Source organism: Aquarana catesbeiana, linkage group LG04, assembly GCF_042186555.1.
Source record: "Aquarana catesbeiana isolate 2022-GZ linkage group LG04, ASM4218655v1, whole genome shotgun sequence".
NCBI lineage: Eukaryota > Metazoa > Chordata > Amphibia > Anura > Ranidae > Aquarana > Aquarana catesbeiana.
In genome coordinates, this window is record NC_133327.1 from 325,432,643 (window position 1) to 325,457,442 (window position 24,800).

Consider the following 24,800-nt stretch of genomic DNA (forward strand, 5'->3'; position numbering starts at 1 on the left):
CCATCCACCAACCATCCACTACTCCATCCATCTGGACCATCCAGGGTTGCACGGCACTCATCAGTGAACAGGACTGTTTGAAAATTAGTCTTCATGTATTTTTCTGCCCAATGCAGCCGTTTCTGCTTGTGAGCAAGACTCTGGATGACTCTACACCTTGATGTCCGTGGGACTCCAGAGGCACCAGCAGCTTCAAATATCTGTTTGCTGTTATGTAATGGTGTTTTAGCAGCTGCTCTCTTGATCCGATGCATGGATCTGGCAGAAATCTTCTTCAATGTGCCTTTAACTGCACAAAACCCGTCTGTGCTTTGAATCAGCCAAAAATCTCTTAATAGTGCGATCATAACTCTTAAGTTTTCATGAAATATCTAATGGTTTTCATACCTCATTCAAGGCATTGAACTATTTCACTCTTTTCGGCAGCAGAGAGATCCTTTTTCTTCCCCATATTGCTTGAAAATGGTGCTTTGCTTAATAATGTGGAACACCCTTCTTTAGTAGTTTTTCCTTTAATTGGGCTCACCTGGCAATCTAATTATCACAGGTGTTCGAGATTGTTTTCAGTGATTAAAAGAGCCCTGAGACACAATGCCATCCATGAGTTAAACTGAAAACAAAATATTTAACCACTTCAATACAGGGCACTTATACACTTTCCTGCCCAGACCAATTTTCAGCTTTCAGCACTGTCGCAGTTTGAATGACAATTGTGCGGTCATACAACACTGTACCCAAACTAAATTTTTATCATTTTGTTCCCACAAATAGAGCTTTCTTTTGGTGGTATTTGATCACCTCTGTGGTTTTTATTTTTTGCAAAACAAATAAAAAAGGACAGAAAATTTTGAAAAAAAATAAAAGTTTTGCTTATGTTTCTGTTAAAAAATTTTGTAAACAAGTAAGTTTTCTCTTTCACTGATGGGCACCGATGAGGTGGCACTAATGGGCACTGATATGCAACACTGATGGGTGGCACTGATATGCAGCACTGATGGGCATTGATAGGCGGCACTGAAAGGCTGCAAAGATGGGTTCTTATGGGTGGCACTGATGGGCACTGATAGGCATTGTAATTGGGCACTGATTGGCAGCTGCCTGGGCATTGATTAGTATTTCCCTGGGGGTCCAGGGGGCATACCTGGTGGTCCAGTGTGGATTGCTTCCCTGGTGGTCCTGGGCGGCTTCCCTGGTGGTCTTGGGTGGGATCCGAGGGGGGGGGGATGTGCTGATAGCACAGACCCCCGTCAGGAGAGCAGGCGATCGTCTCTCCTCTACTCGCGTCTGTCAGGCGCAAGTGAGGAAAAGCCGATCACACATACACTTTTTAGGTCTTAGTGGCATTTAAAGTGGTTGTAAACCCTTACACAAGCCCAGTGAGGTGACTGGGCTCAGGCGATACACAGAGATGAAGCAAATCCTCATACATAAGTTGTACCAGTTTATTTTCAGTTTCTCTTCTCTACATCCGATCAAAGTGCAGAATGTACACAGGATCTCTCAGCTCTGAAAAGCAGGGGGTGGAGAGCTTAAGTTACATCAGTGAGGAGAGCTCAGATTTGATTGGAGGGAAGGGCCACACCCCTCTTCACACAGCTTACAGGGACATAGCTGAGGCTCTCCCTCCCCTTCACCATTTTTCTCTGGTGTCAGGAAAACTTATCAGAAGTGATTCATGCATAGCAGAGGTACAAAACAGCAGACAGAAGTGACACTTTGCACTTGTCTTGATTAAGAGCACTAACTATAGAGGGATAAGCTTTGTTCATATTTCATGTCTAAGGTTTACAACCACTTTAAAATAACTGTGCTCAGAGATATATTATAAAAAAAAATAATATATATATATATATATATATATATATATATATATATATATATATATATATACATACATACATACACAGTGGGGACGCAAAGTATTCAGACCCCCTTAAATTTTTCACTCTTTGTTATATTGCAGCCATTTGCCAAAATAATTTAAGTTCATTTTTTTTTCCTCATTAATGTACACACAGCACCCCATATTGACAGAAAAACACAGAATTGTTGACATTTTTGCAGATTTATATATATAAATATATATATATATATATATATATATATATATATATATATATATATATATATATATATATATATATATATATATATATATATATATATATACACACACACACTCACTGTGTGTGTATATATATATAACCAGACACTTGTGTACATCTGTATGCAAAAATCTTAAGTGGAATAGGACAAACCATGCCAACTTTTTGTGAACAGCGATTGACACTAGGATTTTTGTATTCCATTACAATGCTGCAAACCATATTAAAAACAGTATTAATCCCAGAAGAAAAAAAATTATTATATTGAAGCTTACCATTTTTTAGATGTGATGGCTGCATTTGTTTTTTGTTAGACTTTTTTCTTTTACTCTTATCTGGTGATTCAGTCAGCAGTGGCAGCCCGTCCATAACGGGCGCACGGGCCATGCATGCTTTGGGCACCCTGATTTACATAAATGGGGTAAAGATTCCAATGGGGGGGGGTTTGAAGCCAGAGGCCTCAAAAAAGGGTGAGCTTGGGGTGCAGAGCACTGTGCTTCGAGCCCACCCAGTTGTGCTATGATAGTGCATGAAAATCTCGCTATTTTCACACTAAATCTCCCTCACCAATCAGGAAGCAGGTCTGAGACTTATTTCCTGAATGGCCAAAACGTCAGGCGATCCTATGAGAAGGAGGAGGAGGAGAGAGGAGGAGGAGGAGGAGAGAGGAGGAGAGAGGAGGAGAGAGGAGGAGAGAGGAGGAGAGAGGAGGAGAGAGGAGGAGAGAGGAGGAGGAGGATAGAGGACATGCACGGCGGAAACCATGGAGGGAAGGACCCCGCCAGCCACTCGCCAAGCTAAGGACACTGGATGCCGCTGTTCCCAGCCCGCTGAGGACACCGGAGCTGCTGCCCGCAATCGTGTTAACCGGCGGGGGGGTGGAGGAGGGTGGAGGTGTAGTGCCACGCTGCTGGTTGCCTGGGGGGGTGGGGGTGGTTGTTTGCCACCCCCCCTAAAGGAAAACCCACCTGCCACCACTGCCAGTCAGTAAGTCTGTTTTTCAAACAAGCAAGTTCTCTTCCAGAAGTAACAGTTTATTGGAGTGAGACAAACCATTTACCACCACCAGAGGGCTTACAATAGTCAGCTTTTATTTATGCAAAACCCTTAACCCAAAAGAAAAAAAAACAAAAAAACTGTTGCTGTAACTTCTTATAAAGCGTCACCTGGAGGTAAGCTTCATTTTTTTTTTGTATTTAAACCTGCTAGTATATTTAACACCCGCGCCCCAGACTGACAACGCCGCTTTCCAAACGGTGCCCCCTGTGCTCCTTTCATCCAGAGTCGGGGCACTCTAATACAGAATGTGGGTTACCAGATCACCATGGGGATATCAGAGGGGAAATGCCAAAAAAAAAAAAAAAAAAAAAAAAAAAAGAAAAAAAAAAAAAAGAACACTACTATTGCTTCAACCACATCTAAAGATTGGTACACTGCAATATATAACAGTTTTGGGCTTAATATTGTTTTAATTCAAAAGACACAACTCACTTAATGCACTATCTTGCAAAACCACTGAGAAAACACTATACTGTTCTGTGAATCGGAAGAGAAAGGCCACATTTCAAACAGCATCAGTCGATGGAATGACTGGTTGGATTGCAGAGAATATTTACTCAGTACACAGAGTGCCATTACAATCCATTTCATTGGGTCTAGTACAGGGGTCTCAGAGTAATGGCCCAGTTAAAAATGGCCTGCAGGCAGGGCCGATCCAGGACGTCTTTTTGCACTGCACCCAGGCACCGCAGAGGGGGAGGTGCCAAAGAGCTTTATCTCTCAATCTCCTCTTTCCTCTCCGCTGCTGCAGCCCAGATAGAGAACAGAGCGGAGGAAGGATTCGCTCATCGATCCGCCGATCGCCCTGCCCACCTAGGCACTGACTAATCGACCAGAGTCCGGATCCAGGGTCCTGCTGCCACCTCAGCGCGAGAGATTGTGTTCTCTGGGTCCCCTGTCACTAGGCCTGTATGGAAGCCAGGAGGAGAGGACTCGGGAGGCAGATGATCCTAACTGCCAGGAGAGGTGAGTGAGCCATCACACTGGAGGCAAAGTCCTTAGTGGGGTGACTGGGGTAGAAATTTGTGCAGTGTGGGGGGTATTTTAGGGAGTGTGGGGGGTAATGGGGGGGTTAATGCGTTTGCTGACACCAGTGCTGGGGGTTAATAATGCGTTTGCTGACCCCAGTGCTGGGGGTAAATAATGCGTTTGCTGACCCCAGTGCTGGGGGTAAATAATGCGTTTGCTGACACCACTGCTGGGTTTAATAATGCGTTTGCTGACACCAGTGCTGGGTTAATAATGAGTTTGCTGACACCAGTGCTGGGTATAGTATAGTATTGCTGGTATAGTTTATTGTTTTTGAAGTTTTGAAAGTTTGCATGCGGCCCCCATGGGATATGAAAACTTCATGTGGCCCTCAAGCAATTTGAGTTTGAGACCCCTGGTCTAGTACAAAAAGGAAGAGTCAGGAAAGAGGAGATGCTCTCCTTTTTGAATTCTTCTATCTAGAATAAAATGAACTGTCCAACAATTGTCTCTTATCATTGTTGCTCCCTTTAACCCATAGATTACTCAATATTAAACAAATGGTTATATTGCTTTTCATATTCAGTTAACATATTGGCTTGCTCATGCCCTCCCACACTTTTTTTCTGCAGGTTCTCGGTTTTTGGCTTGTTATCAACTTAGAATACAACAGAAGCATATGGGGAAAGAAGAGCAGTCATTCTTTTGGAGCAACAGAAACAAACATATACTGTACATTTCGAAATACAGCAAAGAATGTCATAAAAGAAAACATTAGATAACATTTAAATGTGTTTTAAATTCAGTATTGCAACTCTGGTGGCATTCTGCCACATGTGAAAGCTAAAATGCACTGAAAAACATGTGTTGAAGAGTAATGCCCCGTATACAGGATCGGATTTTCCACCAACAAATGTTGGATGTGAGCTTGTTGGCGGTAAGTCCGACCGTGTGTATGCTCCATTGAACATTTGTTGTCGGACTTTCAGCCAAAAAATGTTTGCTAGCAGGTTCTCAAATTTTCCGCCAACAAATTTTTGTTGTCAGACTTTCCGATCGTGTGTACACAAGTCCGTTGCACAAAAGTCTACGCATGCTCAGAAGCAGCCGGTCTTGTAAATTAATTGACATTCGTGACATGGCAAATTAGGAAATCTTCAAATGCAGCGCACAATTCTCTTCTTCTATAATGGGATAATAATGAAGCTGTTTTGCTGGTGATACTGATGGAGTTATTGCAAACAAATTATCAAAGGCTTTTTTTTCCCAAGTGATATGAAGAAGATGAAGATGAAGAAGAAGATGAAGATGAAGATGAAGATGAAGATGAAGATGAAGATGAAGATGAAGATGAAGATGAAGATGAAGATGAAGATGAAGAATGCAAAATAAAAAACGCAAAAAGAAAAGCGCGAATCAACACTTCTACTAAGCACGAAAATAGCAGAAGGACCCCAAAGGGTGGCGATAAAGAGCTGAAAAAACAAGTAGTACGTCACTATGTTCGTAATTGTTGGCCAACATTTGTGTGACCGTGTGTATGCAAGACAAGTTGGAGCCAACAACATTCAACCAAAATTCCACGGTTTTGCTGTCGGAAAGTCCAATCGTGTGTACGCGGCATAAGAAGTCACACCAACCACCAAACACTCTGGCCTGCAATTCTGGTAAACAGCAGAATTGCCAGCATGGCAGTTGATGTCTGCATTAAGGTAACAAATCGATCACTGTTCAAAATCATAAATCTAACATTTTTTTTAACTAACGTCCAAGAATATTTTCAGGACATAACTGCATAAAAAGGTTTTGCTTTTGGAACACAGCACAAGTAAATATCTACATAGAGTTTCTACCAGTAACATTATTTAGAAGAAATACTAGAGATTGTTTGGAAGAGCAAAATAAACTTTTTAAAACTGATTATGCAAAACCACAGTGCCCCAGGTACAAGAACTGGCCTTTTTATATCCCTGGGAGAGCTATATAAAATGTCAGTGGTTTTACACCACATACTAAAACACAGTAATTAGATTATTCATGTTAATGGATATCTAAACATACACACAGTTTAAAAAATTAACTAATCACAACACTAAATTACATACAACAAATGCTCTTAAAAAGTTAATGTATTTACAGCTTTTTGGTTGTGTTTCAGTTAATTGAAATTAGTTAAACAATAGGGACCTGTTCACACATTTACTGATAAAAAGGAGTTTTTTACTATGCATTTCAAGTGCGTTTTTTGTGTATAATGAAGTCCCATATTGGCAAAGTCAAGTCTGATTTAAGGGTTTTGATTAGGCTGCTCTATTCTACCAGGGAACCCTGGGTAAGATTCAAAGTTTTAAGATGTAATAAAAGTGCTATGCAAATGGTCGTAAATTCAAGATGAATTTTTAATTACTTTTCATTAGGGTAACATGAGATAAAACAGCCAACATCAGTAACTAAAATTACTTGCACTCCCCAAAAGAACCTTACCCTATGTGTGACCCCAGCTGCTGCTTCAATGCGCTTCCCTATATTGCACAATACCAAAGTGTAAAAGAAATCTAAAAAGCACCCCTTAAAAAAAAAAGAAGATTTCCTTATGAGAAAATATATTATATACATACACCAATGATATACATTTCAAAAGTGCATATACTATAATCCAATATGAAAATATGTGCTCCAATCACTTGTGACCGTACTCCACTCTGAATGATGTGCTGCTTCAATCCACCCTTCACACATTAAACTCATGGGAACATTTTTTTTTTTTTTTTAGTGCTGCTTTTTATATTTCTTTTACAAAACAGCCAACATGTTTTAGGGGCTCAACATGCCCCCTTCATCAGCACAAACTGTTGGTGAGCATGAAATTGTTGGATTGAGGACCAGTTCACACAACATGCAGTCCAGTGCGTTTTTTTCTGCATCAAAAACACATGGAAAGTAGGTTATATGGTTTTTCAATGGCATAGTTCACACCAGTGCTTGCAGTTCCAGTGCAAAAAAAAAAATGCAGGACATGCTGCACTTTTCCTGCACTGGACTGTACTTAAACGCTGTAAAATGCATCAAAAATGCACTGGAGCACACCAAAAACGTACTGGAACATACATGCCCTTATTAAGGTTAAGAAAAAAAAAAAGAAGAGGGGGGAACAAAAATGCACTGGATTGCATCAAAAACACACCAAAACGTGCAAGCTGCAGAAAAGCATTTTGGAACATATCCGAACTGCATTTCTATGGTGTGAACTGGCCCCTAAGAGAAAACAAAAAACACTATACCTGACATACTGATTGTTGTCCCCTCCCTCCCCATCCCGTTTTCCAATCCAACTAAAAATGACCAGTTAATTTTATGCAATGTCTATGGGTAGCTTAACATAGCAACAATGAAAATAAACTGTGGAAGAACATACACTATGTGTTCCTCAGTAGTATGGCATGCACTATCATTGCTAATCACAAGAGATGGTCTTGAGCAGTCATCTGATATTAAAAATCTTTGTCTGCTCTAAAGTCTAGTAAACACTATGAGAAAAATTGGACGACTGATCAACCAATTTTCCAGGAATGTGCGCATCGTGATGTACCCAAAAATTATATTAACTTGTACAGCAATTCTCAGGCAAGGGTAACTACGTACTAGCGTATTTTGGGTCATTCTCTGCTGCTGATCATGCACGGTATTTTCTATTCTATTATTGGCATACGCTGACAGTACACATTTAGTGATTATTGTATGTTGTGTTCACATACGAGAACATTTTTCTAGCTTGCACCTTCGTTTTTTGTCATCCGAACAGTTGGCATCGGCTACCGAAAGCACTATACTAATGATCAGATAATCGATTGATCAGTTTTCGTATGGAAATGTTAGTCCATTTTTCTTATCGCGTGTACGGGCCTTTGGAATTGTAGATCTGTTGGGATCATTAGTTGAGGGGGCAAATTAAGACCAACAGTGGCCACAGAGAGGCAAACAACACCCATTAATAGGCAGGGGGAGATGAATTTCTCAATCCACAAACCAAGTGGATGGAGAACTCCTCCTTGCTGCGCCATTGTATTCTGTGGGAACACCTCCTCTGTTAGGATACACTGATCAGCAGCTGTTCATCTAGAAACTTTTCTAACAAGCCAGTTCAACAGAAGTCAAGCCTTAAAGTGTAAGTAAACCCCCCTATCGTTTTCAGCCAAGGAAGCTGCCATCTTTGCCTCTGTTTAATCTACAACTGCCATGATGCTGCACATGTGATCAGTTATGACACCAGCCATTGGATGGTTTGACAGTTTGGCTGAGAGCACAACCAATGTGAGAGTTATAGATCCGGCATGTGCCGGAAATTAAAGTTTTATGGATGGGTTTACTTCCGCTTTAAGTCAGGTACACACGGGCCTAATGTTGGAAGATAGAAAAAAAGCTGACATTTGGCCCGTGTGTGTCGGTCTGTCCGACAGAAGGTGGCCATTTGGTCGGCTTCTGTCAGACGAGCATGCTGGAAAACCAGCAGCCGACCAACTCCTAATCAGCTTTCTCAGCCAATAAAAGGAAGTGCTGATCGGAGTGTTCTGGCAAAACACAACAGCTCAGTGGGGGAGATCGCTGTGCTAATGTCAGATGCACAAGAGAATACAGTTAGTGAATCTACAGAAAAAACCCTCTAGTGGGACTTAAGGGCATAAACTCCAAAGAAGTAGGATTTATAGAAAAAAAAAAAAATTGTATTTGTAAATATTAAAAGCCAAAAAAATAGTGCAGAATTAAAACAATACAATTGATGCGGTTACAGTACATGCATAATGAATACAAAATTAATAACCACAGTTCTCGGTCAATGGTACAACCAAGATCAGAGTAATACCCAAAGCGTTTTGAGAAAATACCTGCATAATGAAACTGTTATATCAAAAATGTTTGTGAAGCCCAATTGGTATTTCACTTTCCCCCTAATCTTTCCACTGTAGATACTATTGTGTAATTATAACCACCTACCCCTGAAGAAGAGGAACTACACAATCTCTCGAAATGCGTTGATATTTACACTGATCTTGGCTGTACCATTGACAGAGAACTGTGGTTATTCATTTTGTATTTACTGTAACCACATCAATTGTATTGTTTTAATTCGGCACTACAATTTTTTGGGTTTTAATATTTACAAATGCAATTTTGGACCTGTAACTATAAATACAACAATGTATACTGTAGCAGTACATAAAATAACAAAAATAAAAGATTTCACGTTTAGGTGCAGTAATGTACACGCATTTACTTGTCTATTCGCATGTATACATGTGTATATGATAACACTGGCACTAAAGGAGAAATCTGCACGTATACATGCACCTTTACAGAACATTTTACTCCAGATCGGTCAAAAAGATCCTGAGTATAAACATCAGTAAATTATTACATCTGTGGGCAACTGGCCTAACTCATGCAGGTTTTTTTGAGCACCTTCTGTCACAAACAGCACTTTCATACTTTACATTTATAAGTACTTATGGGCCAGATTACAGAAAGGTCCCAACAAACTGGAAGATCTCTCCTGTTTATGCTGCCTGAGGCACTCCATAGTACTGCTCCCCTGAGAGATACAAGATGGTCCAATTATCACGAATCAGGAGCACTACAGCATTGCTGCCACTGAGATGTTTATGACAGACAACCTGATATTTGCAAGCAAAACCACCAGTTCAATTATCTCTTGCAACAAATAGGCTGTGCTCTAATTCATGAGTGAAAACAAGTGCTTAGGAGTGCTTATTAGGCAAAGATTTCTCACTACAAAAGATGAGAGGTTACAGATCTGCCTTGTTTTCTGTTGGAATTCCATCTCATTTCCAACATGGCAGTCATTCTGTGTCTCTTCTAGAAAACGGCCTAACCATAGCTTTTTTTTTTTCTTTTTTTACATGTTATAGTGACCTCACTATATTGCCACGAGGAAGGGACCCAGCATAATCCCGAAACGTTGGTTACATATGAAGTATGTGTAACTTTGTGCTAACAAAACTGTATTATTTGCACCAGGGTGCTGGTAAGAGTTCATTTTTCTGCGTTTTATAAACCATCTTTCGGTTCTTCCTTCAACTGCTGCAGACTGGCAAATGACAGAGGGTTTGCATAACAAGAATGCCAAAACAGTATGGCAACTGGCACATAACAAGAAAATGTCAAATACACAGATTATGCCTTTCATCCTGTTTGAAATATGACTATTATATTCTCATGTGCTCAACAATTCCATGATCTATTTTCTTTGTTCCTTTAAATTACATGAAATAGTAGCTTACCCAGCAAATATGAAATAAAAAAAAAAAAACTAACTGAATATAAACAAAATACATTTAAGGGTAATTTGTCTTCCATTGATGGGGCCCAATATTTATCAAAATGCTATACAATAAAAAAAAACACTGTAAAGTATTACCATTTTAAAAATAGATCACCACTTCCAATACAAATGCTGTATCCAACAGGAAAAAGTAACATTTTAGACCCATGTAAAATTTCCATAGCTTAATCACGATAGCTAATCCATTACAATTTGGGGGAAAAAAAAAAAATAGACATTTGACTTACCACCCCATGCACTAGCGCCTGCAGGAGCAGCTGCCCCACCCTGGGCAGAGGAGGTGAAATCTGGTTGTAGATCCAAAAGATCATTGGAGAGTTTAGCTGAACTGTAAAAATAATAAAAAAGTACAAAAACTATATAGTCAACAAACATCAGAAACAATTTCTTTTTTGCATTCTCTAAATTAGCATTTTTCAATCTTAGTTTTAGCTATAGCCCCCATACTTAAAAAATAAAAATCAGCTGATACAGTGGAGTCGTTCTAGTAGCTGCATGCAATACATAAAATAGGTTAAAATGTATATGTAAACCCATTTTCCTAATGAATGCAAAGCGTTCCCAAATTGGATGAGGTGGAGAGTGTAAACATCACTGCATTCTTCGAACAGCGCCCTTGCTGAATGGCTGACTTCCTCTGTTCAGAATGCAGCAGAGCAGCCGCTCAACATAGGATCTGAAAGCTAGTGGAGATCACTGGACTAGCGGTGTCTACTTCAGGAATTTCTATCTTCCAGGGTGCATAGACCAGGTACAGTATATACATGGTTATAATGTTCAAGCTGGGAGAATGATGAAAATGCATCTAAATGAAAAAAAACAAAAAAAAAAAAAAAACCACACACAAAATAGAAGCAGACATGGATTTACACTTTACAGCGGTTCTTCGCCCTGTATTAAAAAAAATATTATAATATAATACAATGCTGTAGCTGCTGAGCTTTGATAAGGACACTCACCTGTTCAGGGGTCCAGCGCTAGGATGAGCCGAACACCCCCGGTTCGGTTGGCAGCAGAACATGCAAAAAGGCAAGAAATTTGTGCGAACACTGCTAAAGTCTATGGGACACGAACATGAAAAATCAAAAGTGCTCATTTAAAGATGCAAGTTATTGCCATAAAAAGTGTTTAGGACCCGCATCCTGCTCCAGGGGACATGTATCAATCCAAAAAAAGTTTTAAAAAACGGCCGTTTTTTCAGGAGCAGTGATTTTAATAATGCTTAAAAGTGAAACAATAAAAATTAAAATATTCTTTTAAATATCGTGCCTGGGGGTGTCCTTAGTATGCCTGCAAAGTAGCGCATCTTTCCCATGTTTATAACAGTTCCACAGCAAAATGACATTTCTAATGGAAATAACGTCATTTAAAACTGCTTGCAGTTGTAATGTGATGTCGGATCCCGGCAACATAGATAAATACACCAAAAACAAATGGCATGTTTTTGGCGTGGCATTGATGTCTGTACCCCCCCCCCCCAACATCCATACCAGGCCCTTCATGTCTGGTATGGATATTAAGGGGAACACTGCACCAATTATTTTCTGAACAACAGTATATATACACTATACGGCCTGCCCCTATATACTCTGCAGAAAATTGGGCCTTGGGTGTTGGTGGTACCAGAACACTGTAAGCCTTCACAGTTACTCTCTGTGAAATATTATATCAAGAATTGTAATTGCATGCCCCTGTTAAACAGGGGCAGAAAAATTGGGCCTGGGTTGGGTGGTGGTTGTGCCCTAAACCAAAAATATTGTTGGAAGCCAGCATCATCAAGATTGAGGCGGAATAGGATAGTCAGCATAGGCAGTCTCAAATTCAATCAGTTACATAAGCATCAGGTGCTTGATAGCTGATGATGCAAGACGGATTCATTTTTATGAACGTGAGCCTGTCAACGGAGTCTGGACAGGCGCACTCTTTGATCCGTTACAAACCCTCCAGCAGCACTGAATGTGCATTCAGAAAGCATGCTGGATGCAGGACAGGCCAGTTGTTCAATTGTATATTGAGCAAGTTCTGGCCAGTGGTTCATCCTCAAGACCCAGTACCCAGTGGATGCTCTGTTGGAAAGGTCTCCAAGTCTGCTCTTGCCCCTAGATATTTCTGCACCATATAATGCAGACGCTGGCAACGGTTGCTTGAACCGATCAGACCTTGGCACTAAGGACAGAAAAAGTGTTTAAAAGGCATCGATCAGACGGCCACCTTCTCCACCGCTCTTCCTCTGACTAAACAAAGGCTCAACATTTTGTCCAACACCAGGAAATGGTAACCTACCAGGGTCTGGAAATGCATTGCACAAACCTTTCTTTAAGGCCTCTGCTCCTTCTGCAAAGGCAGGATGAGTTCTGCAACCTTACCCTTGTAACGTGTATCAAGACCACGAAATCCTAGGGTCCTTTCGCAGGCTCCTCCTCCCTATCTGGTTAAAGGGGGTCTTTAGAGGAAAGGAAGTCCTCATCTTTCTCCCGCTGTTCTGCCCTATCCATGATTCCACGAAGCGTGTGATCCAGCAGGAAGACTAGAGGGACAGTGTCACTGATGCATGCATTCTCGCTGCTCATCATCCTTGTGGCCTCCTTAAATGGTGACAGGACAGTGCATGCATCCTTGATCACTTGCGTGGCAAAAAGAAGCCAAGCTCCCTTGACCCTGTCCTGTGCCATACTCGCACAGGCACTCTGTTGTGTGTGCAGCCGCTGCAGCATTGCCAACGTTGAGTTCCACCTGGTGGGCATGTCACAAATGTGGCGGTTGGTGAGCAAGTTGCATTCCCTTTGAATGTCAGCCAGCAGAGCACTGGCATTGTATGACCGGCGGAAATGGCCACAGACTTTTCTGGCCTGCCTCAGGAGATCCTGTAAGCCTGGGTACCTGCTCAAGAACCCCTGCACCACCAAATTCAGGACACGTGCCAAACATGGAACATGGCTCAAGTGTCCCCGTTGGAGGGCGGAGAGAAGGTTGGTGCCATTGTCGCATACAACCATTCCTGGCTGAAGCTGGCATGGCGTCAACCACCTCTGAGCCTGCCCCTGCAAAACTGACAGAATCTCTGCCCCAGTGTGGCTCCTGTCCCCTAGGCAGACCAACTCAAGCACTGCCTCGCATCTTTTAGCCTGACTGCTTGTGTAGCCCACTGAATGCTTACAGAGCACCACTGGTTCAGAGGACAAATCTGCAACAGAGGCCATAGAGGAAGAAGACGAGGGGGTGGAGGAGAGAGCTGTGGCAGAATCACTACTAGCATTTTGGAGGTGTGGTGGCAAAACAAGCTCCAACAAGCTTCAACACTAAACCCTGTCCTGCATCCTTTCCAGCTGCCAGCAGAGTTTGGAACCTTCCACTGAGGTACAGCACATTCCACAAATTCACGAAAGGGGGCAGAGTCTACCAGTTGAAAAAGCAGCAGTTGCAGTGCTAGCAATTTGGCCAAGATAGCATTTAGACGCTGAGCATGTGGCTGTCTGGGACCAAATTTCTTTTTACGGATCAGCAACTGGGGTAGGGAAATTTGCCTGCTAAAATCAATCGGTGGTGTACTGCTAGCAGATTGGCTGCAAGTACTTGGGACACCTATTGCTATACCTTCATTCCTCTCAGTGCAGGTTTTTGAGAGGACTGGAGGTATAGTGGGGCTGGAGATCCCAGATGAGGAGCAAGGAGAAGTCCGCCTTTTCCTTTGATGTGGGTCTTTCAAGTGCTGTTGCCAACGGACTGCATGGCAGGTCATCATATGTCTGGTGAAGCATGTGGTGCCCAAGCGGCTGCTGTTCTGGCCACGCTTGATCCGCTTCAGACATAGGTTGTAAACAGGAATTGTGCGATCTGCTGCACACGTGTCGAAAAAGGCCCGCAACATGGAACTTTTAAAAGTCAGTAGTGCCCTGCACCTGCGGTGCTCTGCGGTGTGATGCAATAGGGTGGCTGCCCTTAACCATCCCCCTGGAGAACATCCTGCCTCAGAGTTGTGCCTCCTCTCAGGCACCCAAGTACAGTCAGTGACCTCATCATCCCCTCCCTCCTCGTCACTGGCGCAAACTTGGCAGTATGCTGCAGCTGTGGGAACATGACTGCCAGTTTCTTGTCCTTCTGTGGCACTAGGCTCACGTTACTCCCTTCCTCAACCTGGAAACCAACATCCGAGCCTTCAAATCGCTGCGCATCATCCAGCAGCATGTACCCGACACTGTGGTCGAATAATTCTGGGGACTCCTCTGTGCATGATGGTGGGACTACGGAAGGAGTGACTGTGGACAAGGAGCCGCTGGAATAGGCCACTTTGGCAGCTGCGTTGGAAGGCAAAACTACTCTGAGCCTGGGTGACAGAGGATGAGGAGGATGAGGACGGCTTTGTTAACCACTCCACCAACTCTGCTGCATGTTGTGGCTCAATAACACGGCCAGCAGCAAAAAAAAAAAAAGGAGCGTGCCCCACGGCCACCTGCAGAGGATGCACCATGTCCATGACCACCACTGTTGACTGTAGACACAGAGGCTGCTTGCCCTCTTTTAGTGGCCTGTGAGCATGTGCCTCTCCTTGGTGGCCTTCTGGACATGGTGTATTTTTTGTTTTGCAACACCACACTACACTGTATTAGATATGTAGTGAAATGTATTAGAATCTGTAGACACTGTATTAGATACTGTGTACACCGCCTGCACTGTATTCATATACCATACAGTGCAGCCGTTGTACAGTTTCTAACAGTGCAGGCGGTGTACACAGTATCTAATACAGTGTGTACAGTTTCTACTAGACTTCTGGTGGTGTACACTGTACAACAGCTGCACTGTATTGTATACAGCAGAAGTAGAAACTGTACACACTGTATTAGTACAACATAGAATGCACTGTAGATATAGGCTACACTGGATGCAGAGTGTAATATAATATATATATATATATATATATATATATATATATATATATATATATATATATATATATATATATATATATATATACACATATACACACACACACATCCCATATTTTTTTTTTTTTTTTTTTAAATGCAGAATATATACACATACTAGACTGAAAATGAGAGAGATTAGATATATATATATATAAATACACACACATATAGATAGATAGATAGATAGATAGATGTATATATAGAGATATATAGATAGAGATATAGAGATATATAGATAGAGATATATAGAGCGATAGAGCGATATATTCTCTAACTGCCACTAACTGAATAACCTGCCTGCTTAATCTAACTCAAGCCATCTCTCTGTCCATGCCAACACCACTACACATGGCAGGTCAGGTGTATGCTTTGGCCAATCATCATACAGCAATGCACTAAGATCTCGCGGTGCATTATGGGGCGTTCCGCGGCGCTCGAATTTCCCACAAACGCCCCATAATGTTCGCTGTTCTGCGAACGGGTGAACACTCGATGTTCGAGTCAAACTTATGTTCGACCCAAGCATCGAGCTCATCTTTATCCAGCACTGTGCTCACCCGAACTGCATCTTCGCTGGTCTTCAGGTCCCCAGGATGTTTAGGCTTCATGTACACTGCTGCTGGTAAACGGACGTTTAGGAGCAGTTGGGCGTTTTTTTCAGCTGCCCCTGAACTCTCCTCTATGTTATCTTATCAGTACACATACAAAGGGTCGTTTATAGGCAGTTGAGTTTAGAAGCATTTTTTGGAAAGCAGGTTCAGGACGGATGTTCAGAGGCATTTGAAATGCCAAGTGCCTGTAACAGCTTGTAAAAACGTGTAAACGCAGTAACTTGCATTTAGTTTACAGGCGATTTTAACGGAGATACATTTTTGACTATATAAAAAAAAGAAAAAAAAAAAAAAAAAAAAAAAAAAAACACGAGTTAGAGACTTACCGGTAACTATTTCCAGGAGTCTTCCAGGACAGCTCATGAAAGAAGCCCCACCTCCCAACAGGAACTTGAAACACACCACCAATACACTTTAAAAAAGGTAGTCCCTCTGCTGAACTGGTCAGTTTTAAACAAGAACAAAACCTTAAAGCATATACAAACATAACCACCATTAACATAAGGGCAGGAACCTGGCTGTCCTGGAAAACTCCTGAAAACAGAGTTACCGGTAAGTCTAACTCCGGTATTCCCCAGTAGTCTTTCAGGACAGCCCATGAGAGGATAAGCAAGAACTTACTATGTTAGGGAGGGTCATTAAAAGTCCAAAAGACCTTTACCACCGTTCGAAATACCATAATTTTCATAGAATTGGTGGGCCTAGTTATCTCAAATTCTCAATAGAGACTAGGCCCAACTATGGTGGAAATATAAAAAACCACCATCCATACAGAATATAAACATAAGGATCTGCTACAACCAGTGCCTTTTCCCCATCTACATCCTTATATATAGGTGTAGCGGGTATTGCAGCGAAACACTGTACTACATTAACACAGATGGGCTGCATGTACATTAACAAAAAGATGACTGCATGTACACAGGCTTTCCACCCTGAAAGATGGGAGAGTGCTGTCTGTCAGTTTCCGAATGGGCTTTTCACCCTCTTCTCTCACACAAACACACAGGCTATTCTGTTCCTCCCCTGTGTTCCTATTGGCAGGGGGAAGATACTTATAGTATATGGTTCTCAATAGACCTTAAGGTATTATTAGGCCGGCTTGGGGTTCCCCTTTAGTATTGGTAATATCTACAAGTACTCAATAGTTTGAAGAAGGTATTTACTGATTATCTGTCACTGACTATATTGATGCTGTCTATTCGCATATCTTAAAAATTTGTTTGATCACTATAAGAATCACTTCAACCAAATCCTGGTTGTTTGTCTGGGATCTGGCTGACCAATACCATTGAGTTTCTTGCTGTCTAAGTAAATTTAAGAAAACATTAATACTTTAACTGTGTCAGTGTCATTACTGTGGTATTCTTTTAATCATATTGCCAGTTGTGCCAGAGGGGCTGAGGCCATTCCTGGGTTTGAGAGGCAGAGTAACGGACTGAACAAACTTAACCACTTCACCCCCGGAAGAATTTACCCCCTTCCTGACCAGAGCATGTTTTGCAATTCAGCACTGCGTTGCTTTAACTGACAATTGCGTGGTCGTGCGACGTGGCTCCCAAACAAAATTAATGTCCTTTTTTTTCTTTTTTTCCCACAAATAGAGCTTTCTTTTGGTGGTATTTGATCACCCCTGCGGTTTTTATTTTTTGCGCTATAAACAAAAAAATTTGAAAAAAAATTTTTTTATTTGAAAAAAAAAAAAAAAAAAAACGCATTATTTTTTACTTTTTGCCGATGACAGGGAGCAGAGATCAGCGACACTGTCACTAGGCAGAACGGGGAGATGCTTGTCTACATTAGCATCTCCCCGTTCTTCCTCCCTGTGAGGCGATCGCGGGTATCCCCGCGGCGATCAAGCCCGCGGGACCCGCGACCCGACTCACAGGGCTTGCCACAGGCGCCCGCGCACCTGCTGGCCGCCTCTTAAAGGGGAACATACAGGCACGTGATTCTGCCTGTACGAGCCCTTCTGCCGCAGTATATCTGCGTGAGGCGGTCGGCAAGCAGTTAAGCAGCTAATTCGGGGGTATCGCTGCACGTGGGGGTGTCGTCCGGGATATATCGCTACTCTGCAGTCAACTTCCTCAGTCAGCATCCCTGCAAGCACCAGGATGGACCCTGCAGCTGTGGTGTGAAGAAGGCGACGCCCACTCAGAGTCTAGTATGGTGATTGAGCTCCCTGGGGAGGCCTGGACTGAAGAAAAAAAAATCAGCCAAGCAGTGAAGACGTGGAAGGTGTGGATAATCGATGTTAAACCAGACCATGGAACCTCTCGTATCTAAGCGCTGCTAGAGTGGAAGCAAGGGGTCCCTGACCGGTTCAGAGGGATCCGTGTACAATTGGCTAACCAGACTGAGCTTTGTCTAATTTAGCTGAAAGCAGATAAATGTCCAGAAAGTTCCAGTCAAGCTGAAGCCACAGAGGAGGAAGTCCATTCTATGGCTTCTCTGGCCACAATTGGGCCGGAGTTCTTTGCTGCCGTAGGAGACTGTGTCAAAATGCCAGAAAGACGCTCCAACATACTCTGCAACTGGGTATCGGAAGCTCAGGGCAGTCTCTGATAGACAACCCTTTCCTACAGGGGAGGACAACTTTGAAGAGTGGCTGGACCAGGCCTTGGATGAATGGGATATTCCTGAGACCCATAAGAAACAAAGAATCAGAGTTTAAGAGCGCATGCTTCAGAAGCCATCCACAATTTGAAGCTCAGCAAGCAAGAATGTGTTGCCCAGGACTACCTAAACATTCTGCAGGACGTGTTTGGGCGCACAGAGGCGGTTTCTGATCTCATGTACCAGTTGGAGCCCACCTACCAAAATGACGGAGAGAGACTGACTACATGAGACGGTTGGACAAGATTATGCACCAAATCTTGTTGAAGAAAGACTTAGACCCCCGGAAGGTGGATGAGGTCCGTACCCAACAAGTTTTGAGGGGTGCTCAGCCTTTGGACCCCATCACCCTCCTGTTGAGAACCCGGCAAGATGGTGGCATCTTGAAGTATGCAGATCTGATCCGGATTGTGCAGTAAAAAGAGGCCATGCTGGAAAAAAAATAGTCAGAGGTCAGAATCTGTTGTTGGGGTCAGGGTGGCCAGTGCAGCTGATGGCGACCCTGAGGTCGAGCTTAAGACTCGGGTGTTGCAGCTGATAGAGATGATGGCCCTGTTGACCACCAAGCCCACTGTTCTACCCAGCGATGAAGTTTGTGCCCGAGAAGTCCTCAAGCTCTACGGTTGCTCAGGTGGAGAAGCCAGCAAACCAAGGAATCTGACCCAACTGCGGAGGAGTTTGACATTATCGACGGGTATGCCCAAGGCCAGTGAAGCCTAAAGCAAAGCGCCAAAAGCTGGCGGGAAACTCCAGAGGGCCCCGGTGAAGGAGTCAACTGGGTGCCCATCTGCATTGGCTAGCTCCAAAAAAACCAACAACGCAAAAGACACCGCAGCATAAGTCCAGACCCTTGCAGAGGGCTCCCGTTATTGCCTCTGTGCGACCCTGTGTCCCGCTTGCTTTGACACATGCTACCCAGAGTTGGAGAGTCAAAGTACACCAGACTCCCAGAGCTCAACAGAGACTCAAGCCGGATCAGAACTTCCGCAAGAAAGGAGCGCGGATACAAGCCACTGAAGAGGCCAAGGTTACCATTTCCCACAAAATTCCCTGCCAAGCTAGTGGGACCTTTCCGGTTGTCTCCATCAAAGTAGAGGGAATCTACACCAAGGCTCTTCTGGATACCGGAGCTCAAGTGACCCTCCTCGACAGAGACTGACAGGCACCTCAAAACACCTGCCATTGCAGAAGTTGGAAGAGCTAGAGATATGGGGCATTGGGACTCAGAACTTTCCCTATGATGGCCATCTTCCAGTCAAGCTGACCTTCGATCCCTCCGTAGCTGGGAAAGCTGAGACCTTTGACACTTTGGCAGTGATCTGTCCTCGCCCACCAGGGGCCAGTAAGAGTTATCTCATCATCGGGACTATTACCGACCTTGTCAGAAGACTGTTGACACCTCTTGTCCAAGAGCCAGACACTTCAACTACAAGTGTGCACCCCATGTTGAGACAAGCCTATCAGCGCCTGGTTCAAGAGCAGAAGGCCCCAGCTGAAGGAGTGGAAAAAATCTGGTGCTTGGACCGGAGTGAGAAGGTGTTGCAGCCTGGTGAAGTGGCCTGTTTACGGGCATCTGTAAAACTAAATTGGAAACAACCTGGCCCTTTCATTGTCCTTGAAGCGGACAGAGAAGACATGGAAGTGGAGAGGATTCCCGAAGAGGTTTCAACCAAAGCATTGCAAAGAAGTCACAGGAGGATCTCGGTCAGTGTCTGCAAAATAGCAGCCTCGCCTGAGAAGATGCCGGCTTGGATTTTGCTGGGACAAGTGAATCCGACTACCCCAGTCTCACCGTCTGATTTGGTGGGGGGGGGGGGGGGGGAGAAGGGATCCCTGTCAAGGAGTTGTATCTGAAGAACACTTCTCTCTCGCCCGAATGGAAAGAAAGAGCCAAAACTCAGCTCCTGAGATGGCAAGCTGCATTCTCGAAGAGTGAATTGGATGTGAGATGTGCAAAGAGTGCCAACCACTGGTTCAGTCTTCAGGAGGATAAGCCGTTTAGAGAAAGAGTCCGGTGGATTCCTTTAGGAGACTTGGAAGACCTGCGTGAACAGTTGGCAGAATTGGAGAGCAGGTATCATCCGAGAATCCCGAAGTCCATACGCTTCTCCAATAGTGGTGGTAGGGAAGAAGAATGGGTTGCCGAGGCTGTGTATCGAATACAGAACACTGAACAGAAGGACTATTGCCGACCAATACACCACCCCACAAATAGAAGACACCTTGCAGAGCCTGTCAGGGGCAAAATGGTTCAGTGTGCTGGACATGAAGAGCGGGTACTATCAAATTCCCATACATCCTGAGGATCGGGAGAAGACTGCCTTCAATACCTCGGTGGGGTTCTTTAAATTTGACCGTATGCCTCAAGGCTTGTCCGGCACCCCAGCCACTTTCCAAAAGGCACATGGAGAAGACGGTGGGTGACATGAACCCGATAGAAGTGTTGGTGTATCTAGATGACATCATTGTCTTCGGGAAGACCTTAGAGGAGCACTAAGAGCATCTGGAGAAGGTTTTCAAGAGACTCCAGGATGAGGGGTTGAAGCTGTCTCTGGAGAAGTGCCAGTTTTATCAACCATCGGTCAACTAACTTGGACACATCGTGTCTGTCGATGGAGTGGCCACAGACCCCTAGAAGCTGGAAGCCATCACCTCCTGGCCTAGGCCCACTAATGTGATGAGCTCAGGTCATGTCTGGGATTCTGTTCCTATTACAGAAGATTCGTAGAGGGATTCGCTACAATAGCTCGCCAACTCAATGAGCTACGGAAAAGCAAAGAGGAAGACGACGACCCAGATCCGACTAAGCCTGTTAGACCAGCTGGAGGGCCCAAAAAACCCAGAGAATCCATTCAGGAACAGTGGACTGCCCAAAGTGAAGAGGCCTTTAGGCAGCTAAATGCCCGTGCATCATCCAGTCACACAGGAACACAGACAGTCCACAACCCAACGTAGCTACTGCGCGAGCCCACCCGCCCAAAAATGTCCTATAGTGCAGACAGTGCATGCACCCAGACACTTGAACTGGGAACCCAAGCTGCCAGTGCTGGTTCCTGTCAATGGGGGTATGCCACTTCCAGTCATGGCCTTCGCCAGGCACAGAAGGAGAAAGGGAACCAGGCTTCCACCTTCCTCTCCGGAGTTGTCTTGGTGGGCCCTCTTGAAGAAAATCCTACTAGCTGCTCCCAGTGGAGACAAGTAGGTAAAGATGTGGGTAGAACAAAAAGAAAGCCAGAGAACAGAGGCCTCAATCACCCAGGTTCCAGGAGATGCATCTCCTCCGTCCGGAAGAAACAAAAAAACGACCAGTTCAGTAGAGGGACTGCCTTTTAAAGTGTATTGGTGAGGTGCTTCCTGTCGGGTGGAGGGGCTTCTCTCATGGGCTGTCCTGGAAGACTGGGGAAAAGAATGCTTCTAAATGCAAACGTGGCAAAATGGACATTTTTAAACGTTGGTTACCATCTGTCAAGTTAAATAGTTCAGGAGAGCTTTTAACATGTCATTGACATGTCATGTACATTAAGTCTAAAGCCTTGTACACACGATCGGATTTTCGGCAGGGAATTGTGTGATGACAGACTGTTTGCTTAAAATCTTACCGTTAGTACGCTCATTTAGACAATTGTTGTCCAACTTTCCGCCAACAAATGTTGGATGGCAGGCTAGTAAATTTTCGGCGGAGAATGGTCTGTTGTCAGATTTTCGTATCATATGTACACAAGTCCGTCACACAAAAGTCCAAAGTACAAACACGTATGCTCGGAATCAATGCTCGCCAAACACAACATTAGCAGAAGGTGCCCAAAGGGTGGCGCACAAGAGCTGAAATTCCACATAGTACGTCACTACGTTTGTGTTTGTTGGCCGACAATTGTGTACTGTTTTTATGCAAGACAAGTTCCCAAGTCTGACGCTCTGTTGGCCAACAATCCGATCGCGTGTATAAGGCTTTACTGTGGACAGCCGGATAGGATTGCTTGCAGCTGCACAGCCAGCTGGCAATTTGTGAATGGTCACACAGCCTTCTGGGACTTGACGTGTCCCAGTAGGTTGCTGGGTGGGTTTGAAAACTTTTGGTGAATCACCAACCGGAAGTGGGAGCAGGTACCTGTCCAAACCAGGTACCCAACCCCCCCCCCACCTCAAAATAGTGCCAAAAACAGAAGAGAAGGGGGAAGAGAGCATAAAGTCAAACCTCCCCTTTAGGGAGAAGTTAAACCTCTTAGCAGTGGCGTCACTGGCTATTGAGGCTGGAGCCCAGAATCTGGGGCCCATAGCCCCAAGTCCAGGGCCAGCCCTACCTTGAGAGTGTCGCAGGCTGCCTGACACAGTGCTGTGCCACACAGCCACGGCACTCTCACCGAGTCTGCACTCCGTGCTTCACTGACAGCCAGAGCCAGGAGATCAGTGTGTGTGTGTGTGTGTGTGTGTGTGTGTGTGTGTGTGTGTGTGTGTAAGTGTAAGAGTGAGTCTCCTCCTTGCTCCGCCCATATCATAGAGTCGGGAGGAACTTTCTCACACGCTCTCCTGAGAAGGCGAGTGCAGACCAGGGGGGGAGGGGGGAGACTGTACTACCTAGCCTCTCTGTATATACACCAGCCTCTTTGTATGCAACAATCCGCATCTGGTGGCAGGGGACATGGCAAGCTTTCTGGGGACCCTGATGTAATAAGACAGTATATATGTATATACATGTGTATGCCTATCCAAGCGTATGACTTTTACTTAGTTGCTATGGGCTCTAGCCCCAGATCTTTTGTAGACCTAGCAATGCCCCTCCCTCTTAGTATAGGTCCATCATTGCTATATATGGCTCTCAGAATTTGAAAGCATTGGCTATCAATTACAGGTTAACTCTATGGTTTTATATGGAAAAACATTCTGCCGTTTAAGCTCCTAGAACAAAGGGGGTGACCCCCATAACTGTGTTCTACTAATAGGAAATGGGGAGGGGGGCTTTTATTACTTCATCAAACTTTTTAATTCTTGGCTATAACCTATTAAAACTAAACATTGGCGACCCAATAAACCAAACACATACATAAAAAACAAAATAGTTTGGAACAGACTTACCATATAGGAGATGCTGTACTTGGGGTTGAGAAAAGGTCAACAGGCGGGGATGTGTCTACAGTTTTTGATGGTGTAGTGTTTGGTGATGTGACTGTAGTAGCAGGTGAAGACTAAGAAAAGACAAAATATAAATAGAAGTCACTTTTCTATAAAGCAAAAATTTGAACATTATTTCGTGTTTCTACCCATCGTTTGCTTCCACTTTGTTTAGCAAACTTCAAAATGCATTAGCAACATTCTTTATGTTAACGAGCAGACTAACAGGATTGTGTCTGATAACCAGTGCTTGGCAAATCAGAGGACTGGAGCATTGGCTATATTGTAACGAAAGCATCCAGAATTCAATAACAAATGTGTATGTTACTTGTAAGGAATCTGAGTCTTTCACTTGGGTGTATGAATTTCATAAATTCTTCGGATACATGCAATACCATTCCGCTTCAAGGTCATTTTATACTGCCTCAAATAGGTCAATTTACAGATCTTAGTAGAAACCAAGCCAATTTTTTTTTGGTATACACAGAACATAGCATAAAAATTGGGCCAAAGTATAAATGTCATAATGTTTTGGGGTCACTTATTTTTTTCCCCCGTTTTGAGAGAGACCATACAAAACCCATTGCACATTCCATTTAATGTCAACAGGTATTTAAAATTCCATCTCTAATTCAGGTTGAAAAAAAAAAAAAAACCCTTTATTGCTTCTTTGGGTACACCTGTATTTTTCCCTTGCTCCACTTTTATATGTAACCAGGCCCAACATGTTTCCACAAGGAATATGTAACCCTAGTATGGTGGCGTAATATAAAACAATGCAAGCCATCAAATAATAAAAAAAAAAAAAAAGCTACAACAAAATATGCACCATGACTTCTTCAGAAGAGAGGTGAAACTTTACACATTCCACAGAAGTAGAGTTAGTAGTAGTTAGTCATATTCAACTGGACTTGTTCTACAACGTTGAAGACATTCCACAGTTTATCCGAGTCAATTTCATCTTGGATAAGCTATGAAACATTCAATATTACGGAACAAGCACAAATTAAAAAGTGACTAACTACTACTAGCTATACCATGATCT

General features: G+C 43.4%; 1 protein-coding gene across 1 annotated transcript in view; it reads right to left on the bottom strand.

Moving 5' to 3' along the window:
- SNAP91 (synaptosome associated protein 91) overlaps nt 1–24,800 on the bottom strand; it is a 191,706-nt gene that overhangs the window by 46,575 nt on the left and 120,331 nt on the right. The window contains exons 13-14 of the mRNA XM_073626882.1: nt 23,720–23,829; nt 10,719–10,819 (exon numbers count right to left, since the gene is read on the bottom strand). Of these exons, the coding sequence (XP_073482983.1) occupies nt 10,719–10,819; nt 23,720–23,829 (211 nt within the window). The remainder of the gene's footprint in view (nt 1–10,718; nt 10,820–23,719; nt 23,830–24,800) is intronic.